The 15,868-nt window shown below is 48.5% G+C and overlaps 9 protein-coding genes across 9 annotated transcripts; 5 read left to right on the top strand and 4 right to left on the bottom strand.

The window, feature by feature from the left end:
* Positions 1–4: 4 nt before the first annotated feature.
* COCVIDRAFT_15566 (hypothetical protein) lies at positions 5–985 on the bottom strand (the record flags this gene model as incomplete). Its single annotated transcript, XM_014701645.1, has 1 exon — positions 5–985. The coding sequence occupies one exon, from the start codon at positions 983–985 to the stop codon at positions 5–7; it is 981 nt and encodes a 326-aa protein (XP_014557131.1).
* A 412-nt stretch (positions 986–1,397) lies between these two features.
* Positions 1,398–2,405, top strand: COCVIDRAFT_97866 (hypothetical protein; the record flags this gene model as incomplete). The annotated part of the gene is made up of 1 exon (XM_014701723.1): positions 1,398–2,405. One exon carries the CDS (start codon positions 1,398–1,400, stop codon positions 2,403–2,405), a length of 1,008 nt encoding a protein of 335 aa, XP_014557209.1.
* Positions 2,406–3,496: 1,091 nt separating this feature from the next.
* On the top strand, positions 3,497–4,480 carry COCVIDRAFT_15564 (hypothetical protein; the record flags this gene model as incomplete). Its single annotated transcript, XM_014701644.1, has 1 exon — positions 3,497–4,480. The coding sequence occupies one exon, from the start codon at positions 3,497–3,499 to the stop codon at positions 4,478–4,480; it is 984 nt and encodes a 327-aa protein (XP_014557130.1).
* Positions 4,481–5,215: 735 nt separating this feature from the next.
* COCVIDRAFT_37335 (hypothetical protein) lies at positions 5,216–5,677 on the bottom strand (the record flags this gene model as incomplete). The annotated part of the gene is made up of 2 exons (XM_014701722.1): positions 5,216–5,218; positions 5,258–5,677. 2 exons carry the CDS (start codon positions 5,675–5,677, stop codon positions 5,216–5,218), a joined length of 423 nt encoding a protein of 140 aa, XP_014557208.1.
* A 1,315-nt stretch (positions 5,678–6,992) lies between these two features.
* COCVIDRAFT_97929 (hypothetical protein) lies at positions 6,993–7,242 on the bottom strand (the record flags this gene model as incomplete). The annotated part of the gene is made up of 2 exons (XM_014701721.1): positions 6,993–7,141; positions 7,197–7,242. Coding segments are annotated over 2 exons (195 nt in total), but the record flags the coding sequence as incomplete, so codon positions are not given.
* A 2,093-nt stretch (positions 7,243–9,335) lies between these two features.
* COCVIDRAFT_97708 (hypothetical protein) lies at positions 9,336–10,514 on the top strand (the record flags this gene model as incomplete). Its single annotated transcript, XM_014701720.1, has 1 exon — positions 9,336–10,514. One exon carries the CDS (start codon positions 9,336–9,338, stop codon positions 10,512–10,514), a length of 1,179 nt encoding a protein of 392 aa, XP_014557206.1.
* Positions 10,515–10,790: 276 nt separating this feature from the next.
* On the top strand, positions 10,791–11,949 carry COCVIDRAFT_26196 (hypothetical protein; the record flags this gene model as incomplete). The annotated part of the gene is made up of 2 exons (XM_014701665.1): positions 10,791–11,030; positions 11,104–11,949. The coding sequence occupies 2 exons, from the start codon at positions 10,791–10,793 to the stop codon at positions 11,947–11,949; spliced, it is 1,086 nt and encodes a 361-aa protein (XP_014557151.1).
* A 555-nt stretch (positions 11,950–12,504) lies between these two features.
* On the bottom strand, positions 12,505–13,498 carry COCVIDRAFT_26195 (hypothetical protein; the record flags this gene model as incomplete). Its single annotated transcript, XM_014701664.1, has 2 exons — positions 12,505–13,149; positions 13,202–13,498. 2 exons carry the CDS (start codon positions 13,496–13,498, stop codon positions 12,505–12,507), a joined length of 942 nt encoding a protein of 313 aa, XP_014557150.1.
* Positions 13,499–14,328: 830 nt separating this feature from the next.
* COCVIDRAFT_26194 (hypothetical protein) lies at positions 14,329–15,462 on the top strand (the record flags this gene model as incomplete). Its single annotated transcript, XM_014701663.1, has 1 exon — positions 14,329–15,462. One exon carries the CDS (start codon positions 14,329–14,331, stop codon positions 15,460–15,462), a length of 1,134 nt encoding a protein of 377 aa, XP_014557149.1.
* Positions 15,463–15,868: the final 406 nt, after the last annotated feature.

The following is a 15,868-nucleotide window of genomic DNA, read 5'->3' as shown; positions in this document are numbered from 1 at the left end:
ACTTTCAAACTTTCAAACTCTTCGCGAACCTCTCCACCTCCTCAGTTAAACTGATATCACGGCTCATTCCCAACGACTCCGCCAATGTAATATCAAACCGCGCCGGCCAGCTAGCAACGATAGCCTCCACCTTGAGATCCCGTTTTTCCTCCACCAACGCTAATGCCTCCCGGCCACCTACTGCCATTAGGGCATCGAGGATCTGGCCCACCTTAACTGTCTGACCAGGCATATTGACGGTCCTTCCACAGTTTGAGCCGAACTTCTCTGCAGACACATCCTTGATAGCAACAAGATTTTGCACGACGGTCTTCGGCGAACACACCCACATCTCGAGGTCCTTACTTACAGGCACCACCGACGGCTCCCCTTTCAGCGGTTCACGAACAATGCCAGACGCGAAACTCGACGCGGCCGCGGATGGGGCACCAGGCCTGACAATGACAGTTGGGAGCCGACATATTCGCCCGTCAATCAACCCGCGACGCGAGTAATCGTTGATCAACGTCTCTACAATCAACTTTTCTGCACCATACGAAGATTGCGGAATCGGAATCGTCCTCTCTGATGTAAGAGGGCTTGAAGGTTCGGGGGGTCCGTAGACGGCGAGGGACGATGGAAAAACTACGATAACACCTGGTTGATTTCGTCGGAGGTGGTCAAGAATTGAGCGGTGCGAGTCGACGTTGACGATGAGGCCAAGGTCAAGGTTCGCTTCGGCGCCTCCAGACATGATTCCGTGCAGTAAATAACATGCTGACCATGTTTGAGAGCAGAGTAACGAATCCACAGCAGAAGATTGTGTAAGGTCGGCTTTGAAGGAGACAACCCGGGACGCTTCTGGGCACGGTGGCTCAAAAACATCGGCTAGGACGAGATTGATTGCTGGAGAAGATGCAAGAAGGGATATGGCAAGCTCTTGACCTATAAAACCGCCAGCTCCAGTTATAAGTATGTATTGCTTGTTTTCCGTTTGGGAGCTCATGGTTGGCTGGGTAACTTGCAAAAGCAGTTGTGGTGGAAGAATATGTAGATGGACCGGAAGAAATACCAGAACGACTGTGGAATACAAGCACCCAATCGAGTCATTCATATGAACACAATCTCACAATCATTTGATTTAACACTGTTGTTTGGACGGCTGTGTCTAAGCCGGCGAGAAGGCCGAAGAAAAGCTGCAGCTGACCGGGTTCCCGGCATGCCTTCCATCGGAATAGAATTCCGATCTTGAAGTGGGACACAACTGTTTAACATGGCAATGCTCCACAACCAGGACAAGGCAATGACTGGGTAACTCTGGATCGGTTCGTAATTGATAGAGTTCTCTCCAAACACATTTACAATAAGAAACAAAACAAGCCATGCCGGCGCCTTCGCCCACCACCACTACGCCCAAAATGCAATACGCTCGCCTCGGTACATCAGGCGTCAAAACCTCGCGCATTATTCTCGGCTGCATGGCCTTTGGCTCCCCAGCTTGGGAAGGCTCATCTTGGACTCTACCAGAAGATGAAAGCATGAAAGTCATCAAGCGAGCCTGGGACCTAGGAATTAACACCTGGGACACGGCAAACACCTACTCCAATGGGGAAAGCGAGCGCATTCTCGGGCACGCCATGAAGAAATTCAACATTCCACGCTCCAAAGTCGTCATTATGACAAAACTCTATTACCCAGTCATGGACGATGAGTCGCGGCCGCAGCCGCCAGACAGCTATTCGCAACAGCTCGTGAATCAGATGGGTCTGAGCAGGAAACACATCTTCGACGCCGTTGAGGCATCGTTGGAGCGTTTGGAAACCTCATACATTGACGTCCTCCAAATTCACCGCCTCGACCGTGACACCCCGCCTGAAGAAACCATGCGCGCCCTCCACGACCTCGTCTGCATGGGAAAAGTGCGGTATCTTGGTGGGAGTAGCATGTACACCTGGGAGTTCGCGCGCCTGCAATATACAGCGAAGCTCAACAATTGGACAACTTTTACTTCTATGCAGCCTTTCTATAACCTACTCTACCGCGAAGAGGAGCGCGATATGCTCCCCTTTTGTAGATCTGAGGGGATAGGAATAATTCCCTGGAGTCCGCTGGCGAGGGGGCTCTTGGGAAGGCCAGCCGGTGCGACGAGTAGCAGGAATGAAGCTGATGCGAAGACGAAAAAATGGTTCGGTGATGCAGAGCCTGATATCATTCAACGGGTAGAGGAGCTGAGTAGGAAGAAAGGGTGCAGCATGGCAAGCGTCGCAACCGCTTGGGTAATCAAGAAGGGCTGTTCGCCTATTGTAGGACTCACCAGCGTGGAAAGGGTAGATCAGATCATGGAGAGTTTGGTAGTGGAGTTATCAGACGACGAATGTGAATACTTGGAAGAGCTTTATAGGCCGAGGTCAGTGCAAGCTATATGAAGAACTATATCGTGGACTAGTTAGGACTCGATTTCGTAATGCCCTTCACGTTGTTTTGTGAGGTGCAGAGAATCTATGTCCACGTACTTTAACAAAGAAAAGCTTTGTCATTCATAGCGGTACTAGCATGTTGGAGATCGCAAGGAAACCCCTCCATGACAAATCGTGTCTGGATAGCGGAACTCTGAAGAAATGTAGCACAATGGTCGTGCAACGGCCTCGGAATGATCATTAGCTATCAATTCACTGTGCCCTCACCGTTTCACGAATTTCTGTGGAATATGACGTCCGGAGAGCTTGTTTTAGGTACAGATGAGCGCTCTTCGCTGGATATCGAATGCACCGTTGCGGCGACGCTTGTCACATTTCTTCAAAGCCTGCAGACTAAACCGCGCTATATCATTGCTAAGGCAGAGATAACAAGAAGCGACACAACTACCAAGGGACTAGATATCGAGCGAGCGATGATTTTAGAGCATGCTGCTGTAGAGTTGCTGCTTTGAAGATGCGATAGGAAGTCCAGTATGTACTACTATCCCCGTTTACTGTATCCGGTCTCCCTGAAATGCGGACAATGACCAGACACGGCGGGGTTTGCTACATGGGTGGTCCGTAGAAACACTTGTTTCGTTCATCTTTCCTCATTCCAACCTAAATATAAATGTCCCTTCCGTGGCTCATTGCAAAATATCCGGTCCGTATTGGAATCTTCTGACTAGCGAGATGTATGTCCAATTGTTTCCATCGCGGAACAAGGAGCGATTCATGTACAGAAGAATTATGAGGGAATTACCCCGCTAGTCGAGTCACATCTGGCCAGTGGGGGGAGCCACGCATAGTGCAGTAGGGGTCTTGATTAGCGCCCGGTCTTCTCTCCGATACTCCATACTTTGTGGGGGAACGCGGGGACTGGAGAACCTTCCGAGCAGGACATTTCGAGCGAAACTCTGCATGGTTTTCTTTCCAAGGTTGAAGTTACTGTGCCTTCTTCTTGTGTCATTTACTATTCTCTCCTCAAAATCACAATTTTCTTTTCTTGTCATCTCATCTTCATATTGCTGCAGAACACACGTTCGGCAAACATAACCACAATGCCTATCTCCAAGTCCACCATAGACAAGAAGAAGGTTATGCTTCCACCCGGCGTTTACACGCCCGTCATTTCCCTTTACAAGCCTACAAAAACCCAGGAAATCGACCTCGAAGCAATGTACAAACACTGCCAATATCTCGTCCGTGCCGGCCAACACGGCCTTGTATACCAAGGCACAAACGGCGAAGCAGTCCTCCTCTCACGTTCTGAAAAGATCTCCATTCTTCAAACTGCCCGTCGCGCTGTCACCGATCTTGGCTTTCCCAACTATCCCTTGGTCGCAGGTATAAGCGGACAAAGCACGAATGAAAGCATTGAGTTGGCGCAAGACGCCAAAGATGCCGGCGCATCCTTTGGTCTACTACTCCCACCTAGTTTCTGGGCCAAATCCGTTACCGAGGAGGCATTATTGGGGTTTTACAGAGATGTCGCTGATGCGAGCCCACTGCCCATTGTCATCTACAACTTCCCCGCTGTAACCTCTGGCGTGGACCTGAATTCTGATGATCTCGCTGCTTTGGCACAACACCCAAACATTGTCGCTGTAAAATTGACATGTGGAAATGTTGGCAAAGCGATCCGCCTGACTTCACGTTTTTCACCTGCTCAATTCTCAGTGTATGGCGGCTCATCCGATTTTCTGTTCCCTACGCTTGAGGGAGGCGGTGTGGGGTGTGTGACAGGGATGGGGAACGTGTTTCCCAAATCTACAGCGAGAGTGTATGATCTGTGGACGGAAGGCAAGAAAGAGGAGGCGAAGGCATTGCAGAATGTGGTGGCCAATGCAGAATGGGCCTGCAAGAAGAGTTTGGCGCTGACAAAGTTTGCTGCAGGGCATTTTCTGGGTTCAAAACTAGGAATCAAGAGCGAAGCGTTCTGGCCAAGACGTCCGTATTTGCCTCCAGGGGAGAAGATGAGGGAGTGGACAGTTGATGTCATGGGGGTGTTAGAAGCAGAAGAGAATTCTTTTGCAGAAAGATAATATATATATTAAATATAACGAAAATTACAGTTCACATTATATCGAAGTTTGTTCTATATTTTCTCTATATCTTATATTTTGTCACAGCAATGTCAGGACAGGTACTTAGAATGGTTGTATCATGAGAAGATAGAGTGTATACTGTGACAAAAAAACAAGAAAAAATGCACATTATGTATCCTAGACGTAATGCTTTTGTATATTTCTCTCGAATTAGTCGCTAGGGCGTTGGTAAGGCGGTAGATGCGTCACGTTTAGAGACATTTATTCCGTCCTGCATCACTACAGGCCTGGCCACATCGACGCGCATTGGGTCTTAATTACCCGGCCCAACTTGCAGTAGAAGATTTGCGCTTAACATGGCTGCAGTTGCTCTACAGCAATGCGGCTAACATTCTGGATGCGCATGGAGCGACATTCGCCCTGTCTGAGGCCGGGTGCGATACCGTTGCCAGACTAGGAATACAACACAGCAAGCCTGTCTCAGCTCAGGGACAAGCACAAAGCAGTAATCGGTCATGGTGATATATATGCAAACTTCTCTCTGTATGGATACTGTAAAGCAGCACAATAACAAAGTTTGACTAGGCATAGGTGTAACGCGGCTTCTGTCATACATGATTTTTGTTCTGTTATTACTTGCAGAAACGCGCGCTTTCCCATACTGCAAGACTTATTTCTTTAGTTCCGAAACAGTCCGTTAGAAGATCGCCTCGATATTCTACAATGTCACCTTCACTTTTTTCTCCGATACGGCGTCGCGAGTCCTCCACCTACTCTTGCGCCCTGCATATTCCATTCCGCTGCACTCGCCGCCCCAGCTCTATCCTCTGATACATTGTAGGTGCCAAGATTTCTTTCTTTGAAATCATTCCACCGCTCACGAATAGTCTTCTTCTTGCGGTCTGCCCGTCGCTGAGCATCCAAATCGACATAGCCAGAACCGAGGATTGCCGCGATGGTACTTGCGGGCGCACCGGCGCTACATTGATCTATATCTTTACTCCGTAACCCAGTTGAAATGAATTGGCCGTCGGGGTATTTTGGTGGCTGTGCTGATGGCTCAGAGTCGTAGTAGGTGGGTAATGTGGCGTCAAGATTGACGTTATCCCTTTTGACTTTGGTATCGGCGTGACTCATGTCTGGCTTTTCGATGTGCTGACTGTAATTCGATTCTTTGCCTATATCATGACTCATGGGAAATTCCGCAAACGGCCTGTTGATTTCGCATTCTGGTAAATATAACGGTAGCTTTGTGCTTAGTCATACCGAAAGTTCGAGGGGAGATTTAACAGTGCCAATGCTTGGCGAGTCCCCAGTAACTGCAGCACTGACGTAAGGTTGGATGATTTGCTAGAGAAAAGCCCCTCTACACATATGCCAAGGTTGCATGGGAAGGATAAGACTCCCACAATACATGACCTACTGTGCCGTACTCCCGATCTCGCAGCCACAGGACTTATTTCATTTCATCTGTTTTCCAGTTCATCAATGTGTAGAGTTGCAGTATCGAATGATATCCCAGGGTAGATATATTCAGCTAATGCTAATTATACTTCCTGGAAATTGTGTTAGCTACAGGCATGGTTCTACAAACGAACGTTGTAATATTTTTTCTATATCCAAGGTAATCAAAAGAAGTGCATTGAAGGCTACAATGATCATGCATAAATAGCTTAACTTTACCGATCATCAGAATAGAGCACGTCACTACTCTATCACTTCCCGGGAATGAGTTCGTTTGCGTTCCTTAAGATCCATCCATGTCAGCATTACCAATGGCACATTACTATCTTTCGTCAGTACGGGTTGCCTCTATACTGTCATGTGAGCTTTTCTCCACTTTACAAGTTTTGGTCGACAACAATGAAGACATGGATCATACCTACAACTGGAGTAACACTGTTGATTCGATCAGATGCAGTCGATAATTAATAACAAATAAAGTTGAATAGTTTTGTGTGACAGTAGCTGTAATAAAAGATGGATGGTCGATTGTACTACGGAAAAGCAGCATATTTTAATCGATTGGGATAAAAGAATCTAGTTACAATACCAACTATGTCTGCCTACCTGAAAGGCACCAAATAAACTACTAATAACTCTTGTAGATAAGGACCTATGATTTTCCACCACACCTACTTTCTTTGCTTGTTGGACACAGGGTGTTGCACAATTTCCTGTCGAGGATAGTAGCTGGTTTCATGGAATCAGAACAATAGCAGTTTGGTCCTTGAAGCGCGAAGTGTGTGTATGAATGGCACTTTTGTACACAGTAGTAGTTGTCGTTAAAACCTAGGTTGAGGGAAGAAACCCTATCTGGTAAAACATCCTCATCTTGGTAGCAACCATACCAATGCCACATTTTGTCAATCTTGTTAAGTTTGTCCGAGAGGCTTGCCTTCTCCTTTTCATGCGAATCCTTCGCTTCGAGCATCTCGGTTTTCAACTGCTGCTCGCGCAGCAATGCATCGTTGAGTTGTGCAGCCGATGCGTGCTCGCGATCCAGACACTAATTCTTCTCTGCCTCACAATCATTGCAAGAGGAAGTTCCGTGAGAAGAATGAGGGAGCGTCTCGTCGAACATGACGCCGTTGCTACAGGTACAAAAGCAGGTCGGCTTCAATGACAGATCAGTGCATGCGAGGGAGGGCTTGGCATCTAGATTTATGAATTGGTCGGACCGGAAATTTTGATTGTTTCTTTACATACTCACCATTGGCACATTTGTAAGAGTCGTTTAACATGTCCATGGAACCCAGATTTCATTGCATAGAACCCATGTCAGGCGGCATAGAACCCATGTCTGGCTGCATGTCTGGCTGCATATACCCCATATCTGGTAGCGGAGCGCCATCGCCTTATTCCGTGCCGTAGCAATAAGCCGTAGCGAACAGTGTGAACATGAAAGAGTTTGAAGAAGCCCTCATCGTGAATAGTTGGTTGGAATAATGTGATTGAAATGTTGTAAAAGACTATCAAGGCGTTGAAGAGTAGTGTAGTGCAACAAAGTGTCCTACAGCTTTGTCTTTATAGATCTCTCCGTTTATTTGGTTTTTTAGCACTTTGGCCAAGATCAGCCAATTCGGATCTCGTTGTGGTTCTTTCAGGTGGACGCAAGGATTGCATACGCGATTTGCATGGTTAGCTGTAGCAATGCACGATACACGCATAGCCCTGTACTACGTACAAATCCACCCTATGGTGGGTTAGTAAATGTCTATAGAAAGGACTTGATTCGCACGGTTGATTTACCCATACATGTCTAGCCTATTCAGGGAGTACGTAGTTCCCACTTTCCGCGTCTTTCAGTCTTTCCTGTCAAAGATGGTCCGGAGGATTGCATATTTTGCTAGGATGTACTTTCTAAGAAGGCCCCCGCAGTCCTGTTACCATTAAGAGTTCGACTACCCATGTTCCGTGGAGCAGGTATAACTTCCATGGAAAAGCGGGCACCAATCACTATTGGCTCAACTCCTTGGGAAATGGCTACGTAATGAGTTACTATAGTGAGCAAAATATCTATGGAGACCTTGCTGCAATCTTACCAAGGACGGGGGAATGGAGGGCTTCTTATGCTATGTAATATTTATGCTGGGGCTAGATGCTAAATATTTTTTCATGCACTGACAGAGATATGTGGAATAGAGTAATACTGTTATGTCATTGCGCAAGCTTTGTGCTAGGTACAACCATGTTTCTCTCACTTCCTATACTTGCTATTGTCAGCCTGTTCGTACTTGGCAAGTGCGAGTATTACTTATCGAAGATACAGCCGAAAAACTCTTGTGCAAACGAATCCTGGGTTGTCGAGTTCCAATACAAAAAAGAGTAATTCATTTGCGTGTGGCTGTTTTCTTCATGTACCTGATGGAAAAGTGAATTTTTCCTTCTAACCAATATAATTGGACAAAACCCACAGTCCACACCCATCTGGCTGGTGCAAAGGCTGTTTGATGGCAAGGCCGCATGAGGATGGGAGCAGACGCCGTCTCCAACAATAGCTCCAGCCACCTGACGCGTCAATCCAAGAATACTACTACTGTACAATACTAGTCACCACGGCAGTCAAAAAAATTACTAGATTCTCGAATACAATCAGTCGCACATGCTTTGGCGGATAATCACGTCGCAATACGTTGGATACTGTGTAATCTAGAAAACGGTTTGTAGAAACTACTACCAACATATGACTGACAAAATTGCTCATTCCCTCGCTTAGAAAACCATTTATTCTTGTCAATAGCCAAGATTTTTTTTCTACAGTTTTGAATGGTTATGCGCCTACGACAACGGCGGGGCTCGGTAGTACCGACAGTAGGCTTGGCAGCTGAACATTGTCGGTCCACAGCTGAATCTTTAACACCCGTTAGTACTAGTATACAAACATTCCGTTTAGCTTCAGCTCCATGCCTTCAGCTGTATTACTTCCTGAACGACGATAGAGATGGCACCACTTCAGACGTCGTCATGTACACCGTCTTTTACAATGTGCACAACCAATACAGTGTAGCAACCACACTCAGCTCGGCGGATATATGAAAGATGTGGCTACAGCTGAAATCCTTCAGGATGACTGGCTTGACCAACTGGACATGGGCAGATTCAACCCGGAGTATACGATGTACGTTTTTTGTACCTCCTTGTGAGGACGTTTCGCAGGGGATCAGAAGCAGCATAAAGGATACATGCTCGCACGATACCTAGGTTTCTCTCATCACCATCCCAAGCTGCATCCTCGGAAGCTCAGCGCTTGTCGCTAGAATCCTTTTCATCATCTCCATACGATCTTTAGTCAAGACCAAGCCTTGGATTTTGCCGTCTCGATCGTCGAGGCAGCCCGAGTATATTTATAATGGCCGCAACTTCCCTAACCTTACTTGCCCTCGCAACTACTCTAGTCTCCGCCACGACAACATGGAGCGAAAACCTCGTTCTCGCCGACTGCGGTATTGGCCTGGGAGTAAATGGCGGCTCTACATCACGCGAGATGATGTACTACTCCAACATAGCCTGGGGCGCCCCGACATACATGGCCAATGTCCCGTGGGACGGCTCGTACCCTTGGCGACCAAGCGGCGTGTCGCAGACACTCCCTAACGGAGATAAATGGACAGTAGTAATCGACAACAACGTTGGAGATCCAAATGTCGCGGGGTTCGCTTGGCACACATACGATCCCAATACCCTGACGTGCTTCAGTCGACACTTGGATGGACTCTTTACTCTGGCCGATGGGAAAAAATGTAGCATGGCGTACATCTGTAATCATGCGCCAGCAGGCCCAAAACCTCCCATGCCAGCACCAGCACCAGCACCCGCTCCACCGTCGTCTCCGCCGCGACTGGATGAGAACGCAACGCCTGGCGCACTCAAATACCAACCCGTCATCGACTTTGACAAGTCAGCCTGCTACAACACCATGGCCATCACGCGCAGCGGCCAGTTGAACAGCGGCCTGGAACTCGGGCAGGGCAACTGCCGCACACTGGACCGGCTATCCAACAGTAACGTTTACGTACGCGAGAAGTGCACTGATGATGGCTGGTGCTTCTACATATACGGATACTACGCTGAGAAGGACGAGGGAGGCAGTCTAGCCAGTGGACACAAGCACGACTGGGAGCACCTGGTTGTGTGGACTCTGCACGGCGAGGCCAAATACCTCGGATGGTCGCACCACGGGGACTACTCAGTCGACTGGGCACACGCAATAAGATGGGAGGGCAGTCATCCCAAATTCGTCGTTGAGCGCGATAGAGGCACTACGCATTGTTTCCGCAAGGCGACTGAGTCGGAACCACCGGAGAACGCGACGGGGAAGTGGGTGAGGTCGCCCTTGGTCAGTTTAGAGAGGATGAACGGGGGGCTCAAGGATAAGATGCTAGGGAATAACTGGGGTTCGGCCCATATGGATCTGAAGGATGACAGGTTTGATCAGGCGTATTGGGCTACTTGGAAGATGGCGAAGGCGCTTGATAATCTGGGGCCTCCACGGCCGGATCTTCCCGGCCCCCCGCACCGGGAGTTGTAGAGGCGGGGGGGTTTGGACAGACAGGGCGAGTTTGTGGTGTGGGTACTCGAGTATAGTATGTATGTAGATAATGAGATGTAGTAGTAGAAATGCGACGAGATGATTAATAGAAGCCCGTCACGCCAGTCTCCACAAGACTGCCGTGCACGCGTCATTGGTTGATATGATTGGTAATCTGACTCGACGACTGAGCCGACAACGACAGAGGATCGGATACAAATGTCTGTGTTACCTGAACATGAACAGCTCTGAACTTCATTCTTTGATACAAATATAATGTCTTCCCAGCGCAACTTGGAAAGCGCTGGCGCAGCAGACGAGCGTGCGCCCTTGCTCGCGCATGCTGACGCGCCCGATTACACGTCTGTACCTCGAGAAGGTGACGATGAACCCCAAGTACCCGACGAAGAGGTATCGCGTACCTGGCAGTACGTATGGAGAGGGTTGCTAGCCTTGGCCGCAACGCTCATAATCGTTGTGTTTGTCAAGGCATGGATAGACGCCGACGACGTCGATGTACGTAACCCCTAGTAGTAGTACCAGCCAGCCCATGTCCACACCCCCAAAAGGCTCACCACATATACCACAGTTCGACCTCAAAGGCGCCCTAAAGCGGGCCCTGGGCGGCGGACTCAGCGGCGCCGCAGCCATGATTCTCCAGGTGCTGCTCCTCATGCCCATCCGCACAATTATGAACTACCAATACCGCCACGGGACTTCGACCACCACCGCCACCAAAACCCTCTACCGCGACGGCGGCATCGGCCGCTACTACCAAGGCATGGGCGCAGCACTCTTCCAGGGACCCATTGCACGCTTTGGCGACACAGCCGCTAACGCCGGTATCCTCGCCCTGCTGCAATCCAACGGGTTCCTCAAGCAACTGCCATCCCCCATCCAGACAATCTTCGCCTCTGCCTGCGCCGCAGCCTTCAGAATGCTCTTAACCCCCATCGACACCCTCAAAACCACCTTACAGGCCCAAGGCCCTAGCGGCTGGCGCATCCTCCGCAACCGCATCAAGACGGATGGCATCGGGAGTCTCTGGTGGGGTGCCTTTGCCACCGCAGCCGCCACCTTTGTCGGACATTACCCCTGGTTTGCAGTCTACAACTTGCTTTCCGAGACTATCACCGAGCCGCCTAAAGAGCAGATCGGGTGGTGGCTGCTGCGCGCGGCGTTTATTGGCTTCTGTGCGTCTGTTACGTCTGACACTATTTCTAATTCTCTGAGGGTCGTCAAGACGTATCGGCAGGTCAATGACACGCGGATTTCGTATACGGAGGCTGCGAGGAAGGTGATTAGACAAGATGGGCGACTGGGCCTTTTTGGCAGGGGTTTGAAGACGAGGATTATTGCGAATGGGTTGCAGGGGATTTTGTTTTCGATTTTGTGGAAACTGTTTTTGAAGATTTGGGAAGAGAGGACGGGTTAGAAGTGTGGAGGAATAGAAGGATTAGAGGGTGAGTGGCTGGGATGGATATATCGTTATGCGTGAAACGAAGTCGCTGGACCTCGTCCCCGTCACTCTCCAGTAGAGCCTTGACATCTGTCATTGCAACCTCAATCTTGGGGCAGAAACATGTACATATGTATGTAAGGTGGAGCTCCGGATATCTTACGGTGCATAGACGTATTTGTGCGCTTGGTAGGTATGCCTTCGAGTTCTTATAGTAGCATCACTCAGGTCCCTAGCACCATCAGCATAGTAGGCGACGACATAGACACATTTTAGATTTAAATATCTTATAGAGAGAGCTTTGCATCCGTCATCACATCGTTGCTTTACACTGCTTATATCTGCCTTTCTACTCCCATATTGTATTTTTTTTACTATCATTTCCACTACAACCCATCGACAAGATATCTCCACCAGTTCTCCAAAACCATCATATCCTTTCCCAATCGCCATCTCATAGCCTTGCTTATTCCAACACCAACTCCATCTCCTAGCACCTCATCCCAAACCTCTCTTCAATCCCACCATCCCTCACTCCTCAACCCTCCTCTTAAGAATCTCCCTACCAATTCCCCGTAGAGTCCCCACAAAGCAATACTCAAACCCCTCCGCACGCAAATCATCCAAAACAACAGTCCCATCCCTCTGATACGCCGCAAGCTCCTCCACACTCAACTTCGGTACATACACCCTCCCGTTCTTCCTATCCTCCAGCAATTTACTTAGCTTCTCTCGTTCCTCGCCTACTTTGCTACCATCATAGCGCAACTTTCGATGCATCGATCCCATGGTACGCGGCGTCCACTCACTCGCTCCTGCGGCGGCCGCCCCATCTTCTCTTTCTTCGAAGGCTTTGCGCTTGAAGAATGTGTTAAAGGTTTCCAAGATGGGTACGCGTCCTGGGAGCTTGATTACCGCTCCGGCTTCGATGGCGCCGCGTAGCTTGGCGTGGAAGAGGTCGAGCCATGCGACTTCTTCGGCAGTGTATGGCCTCCATACGTTGTTGGAAGCTGTCGCTTGTTGTGTGAAGACTGTATCGGGCTCCTGAAGGTCGCCCGCTTCGTCTGTCTCACGAGCGAGGTATTCGTGTGAGGTTTTGGGTCGTTTGGGAGTACGTTGTAGAACACTGACGGAAGACGATGTGACTTCCTGTCCATCAGCAGTAGTAGAGTTTTCCTTTTTTCGGTGTTAGCTAAGTCTTCTTTTTGTTGTTTGAGAAGATAGGTACCTCGTGTGCACTGTTGATGTAGTTGAAGTAGCCGTAGTGGTCAAAGTACTTTTCGTCAAAGTCTGGATCGATTGGTTCGTCATCAAGGGCGTTGTGCGGACTGTACTTCAGATCGGACTTCCAATGGGCCCAATCCTTGACCGATTTCCCAGAGGTCCCATTGATGGGATTCCAACCTGAGATGTGAAAAGCACCAGCTGTGTGACGAATGATCTTGGTTTTGCATGCATCGTCAAAAGGTTCGCTTTTGTCGTTGTTGTTATCCATTTCGAAGAGATTTTGGCTGAGCGGCGCCATACTGAATGATACGCAGATGTAACAGCTACTGTTGAGTACGTTATTCAATATATGCAGATAGAAGCAAAGTCCTTCAAATTTTACCCAGGCGTTATAGACGAAACCACCGGTAGAGTGAATACATCTGCGGTGTATTGCCGAAAGGGGTTACTTCATCCTCACCAAGCAGGTGAACTGAGTGATAATTGGTGATTAGCAAGTAGAATTCACGCTCGTGTCCAGGCAACTACGCAAAGACAACTTTCAAACTCATCATAGTGTAAACTGTGGATCTCAAGGTTCATTTCCACAGTCAATACGGTGCGTTGACGGACTTTACACCCCCCGTCTATTGTTTCCACGTTAAAGCAACATACAGGAAGCGATATGCTTTTGCTTTCTTGCATTTCTAGCTATTTGACTACACAATCATGGAAAGGCAGTCACATCGAGTCTTCTGAAAATATCTCTTACATGTGTTTGAATTGAAAGGCATCGTTCTGTTCTCCACAATGGCGTATCTTTGGCCTGTTAGACTCAACTAAGCCGTTGTGCACAGATCATTGTCTTTCACTCATCTAGCTTTTTGGTATGAGTGCTTCTGCCTAAAAGGTGCATTGTTTACAATCAACGCCTTTCACTCTGAGCTCCCAGTGATGAAATGAATCATGTACCACGGAAATTGTGCTTTCTCTGTGCTATATTATAACCATATCTTAGTTGCCTGTAAGCTTCATAGCATCATATTCCAACTGATATTGAGCTCATGATCGTTTTCCCGAACTCTCGACTATCCAGGCATTCGTATCATCGAGCATTCACTCAAATCTACATTGGAATACTCCATCACCATGGCGCCCAAACAACAAGACGAAGACCCAGAGAAAAACGCTTACAAGAAACTGAGCATGAACGGCATCCTGAGGCCTATGGCAAAGAGAGCTGGGTTCAAGAACTTTAACAGGTGGAATCAGGATCAATTGGTGGACATCTTTCTGGAGTACGATCGGGTAAACCAAACAAGGATCCGTGATCTTCCAGAAGGATACATCGCGAGTTCCGCCGATATTGATGCGCAGCATGCTCTAGTAGATCGCTTGATCAAAGGGAACAAACTCAACCCTCCTGTTCCTAAGCGAAAAAACGAGGTTGACACGGAGACAAGAAAACTCAAGCGTGCAAAGGTTTCGTCCGGGGATGACGACCATGTCTCATCCTCAGACAGTGGAAAATCCAATGACAAACGCGCACCTGGAGGTGTCGCAGGCACTAAAGGAGTTTCTAAGACAGGTTCCAAAGCGATTAGAGTACAAGAGAAGTCCAAGCAGGTAAAGAAGCCAGCTATAACCAAGCCAGCTGCAACCAAGCCAAGATCCCGTCAAGCATCCACTCGCAAGCCTCCACAAAATAAAAAGAACATGGACGTTGGAAACCCCCAAGATACACAATCACAAGACCCTTCGGCTTCAGCCGCCCATCCACCCTTTGTGGCGCCAGGCGCAAATCCAGGAGACGACGACGACAGCTCTGACAGCGACGGGTCCGACTCTGGAGATGATAATGGAAACGATGCAGTTGACGGCGAAGACATTGAGGAGAGCGTCGAAGATCCCGAGGTCGAGGAAATAAGCAAAGCACCACCTAAGAGCGTAGCTATATCCATGAGCATAGCTACATCCACAAGCAAGGGCAAGAGCATACCTAAGGGCAAGGGTCAAGCCGAGGTCAAGCCTAAGCCCCTTGGATTGCACCACGGAATTCGCAAAATCGGTAGGTTTACTAGCTCGGACTGGGACCCTCTCGACGAGAGTATCCCAAACAGTCGACTTACGTGGTACGAACAAGAGCAGCGCTTTCGCGCGCAACAAGAAAAGGCACGCAAGGAGGCTGGGGAAAAGGGATTGCCACACAACGAAGGAGAGGAGCTGGAAGAGGAGCCGAAGAAGGAGTGGGATTGGAAGAAACAGTTGCGTAGAAGAGGATAGGCGGTGCGTGCTGGATCTGGTATGGGTGTTGCATGGATTGGGCTATCTCGCCAAGAATGATAGGTTGTTTCGAGGGCTTTGTTTTTTGTGCTTAGTGGGGTTTTTCGATAGTAGTAGTACTAATCCGGCGATTGTACAACGGCTTTGTTATTGGTGTTGTTGGCGCGTGCTCTTCTCATTGTGGGTGTTCTTTGTTTTCCCAATTGTCGAATAAACCATTCTTTGTACGTGACACATATACAGACCCCTCATCTGAGCAATGTTGTGGATGTGCAGATATTCCAGCTTGGGTTGTGGACATTGCGTCCTGATACGTACAATCGATAATTTTGTCCATTTCCGTTTCATCATCTTTCCAAAACCATCACATTCTGTGACGAACTCAGAAAAGGAGCTGATATTCACA

Source organism: Bipolaris victoriae (assembly GCF_000527765.1).
Source record: "Bipolaris victoriae FI3 unplaced genomic scaffold scaffold_37, whole genome shotgun sequence".
NCBI classification, from domain to species: Eukaryota; Fungi; Ascomycota; class Dothideomycetes; order Pleosporales; family Pleosporaceae; genus Bipolaris; species Bipolaris victoriae.
Note: the sequence above shows the minus strand (reverse complement) of the source record. Positions and strands in the feature narration are given on the sequence as shown.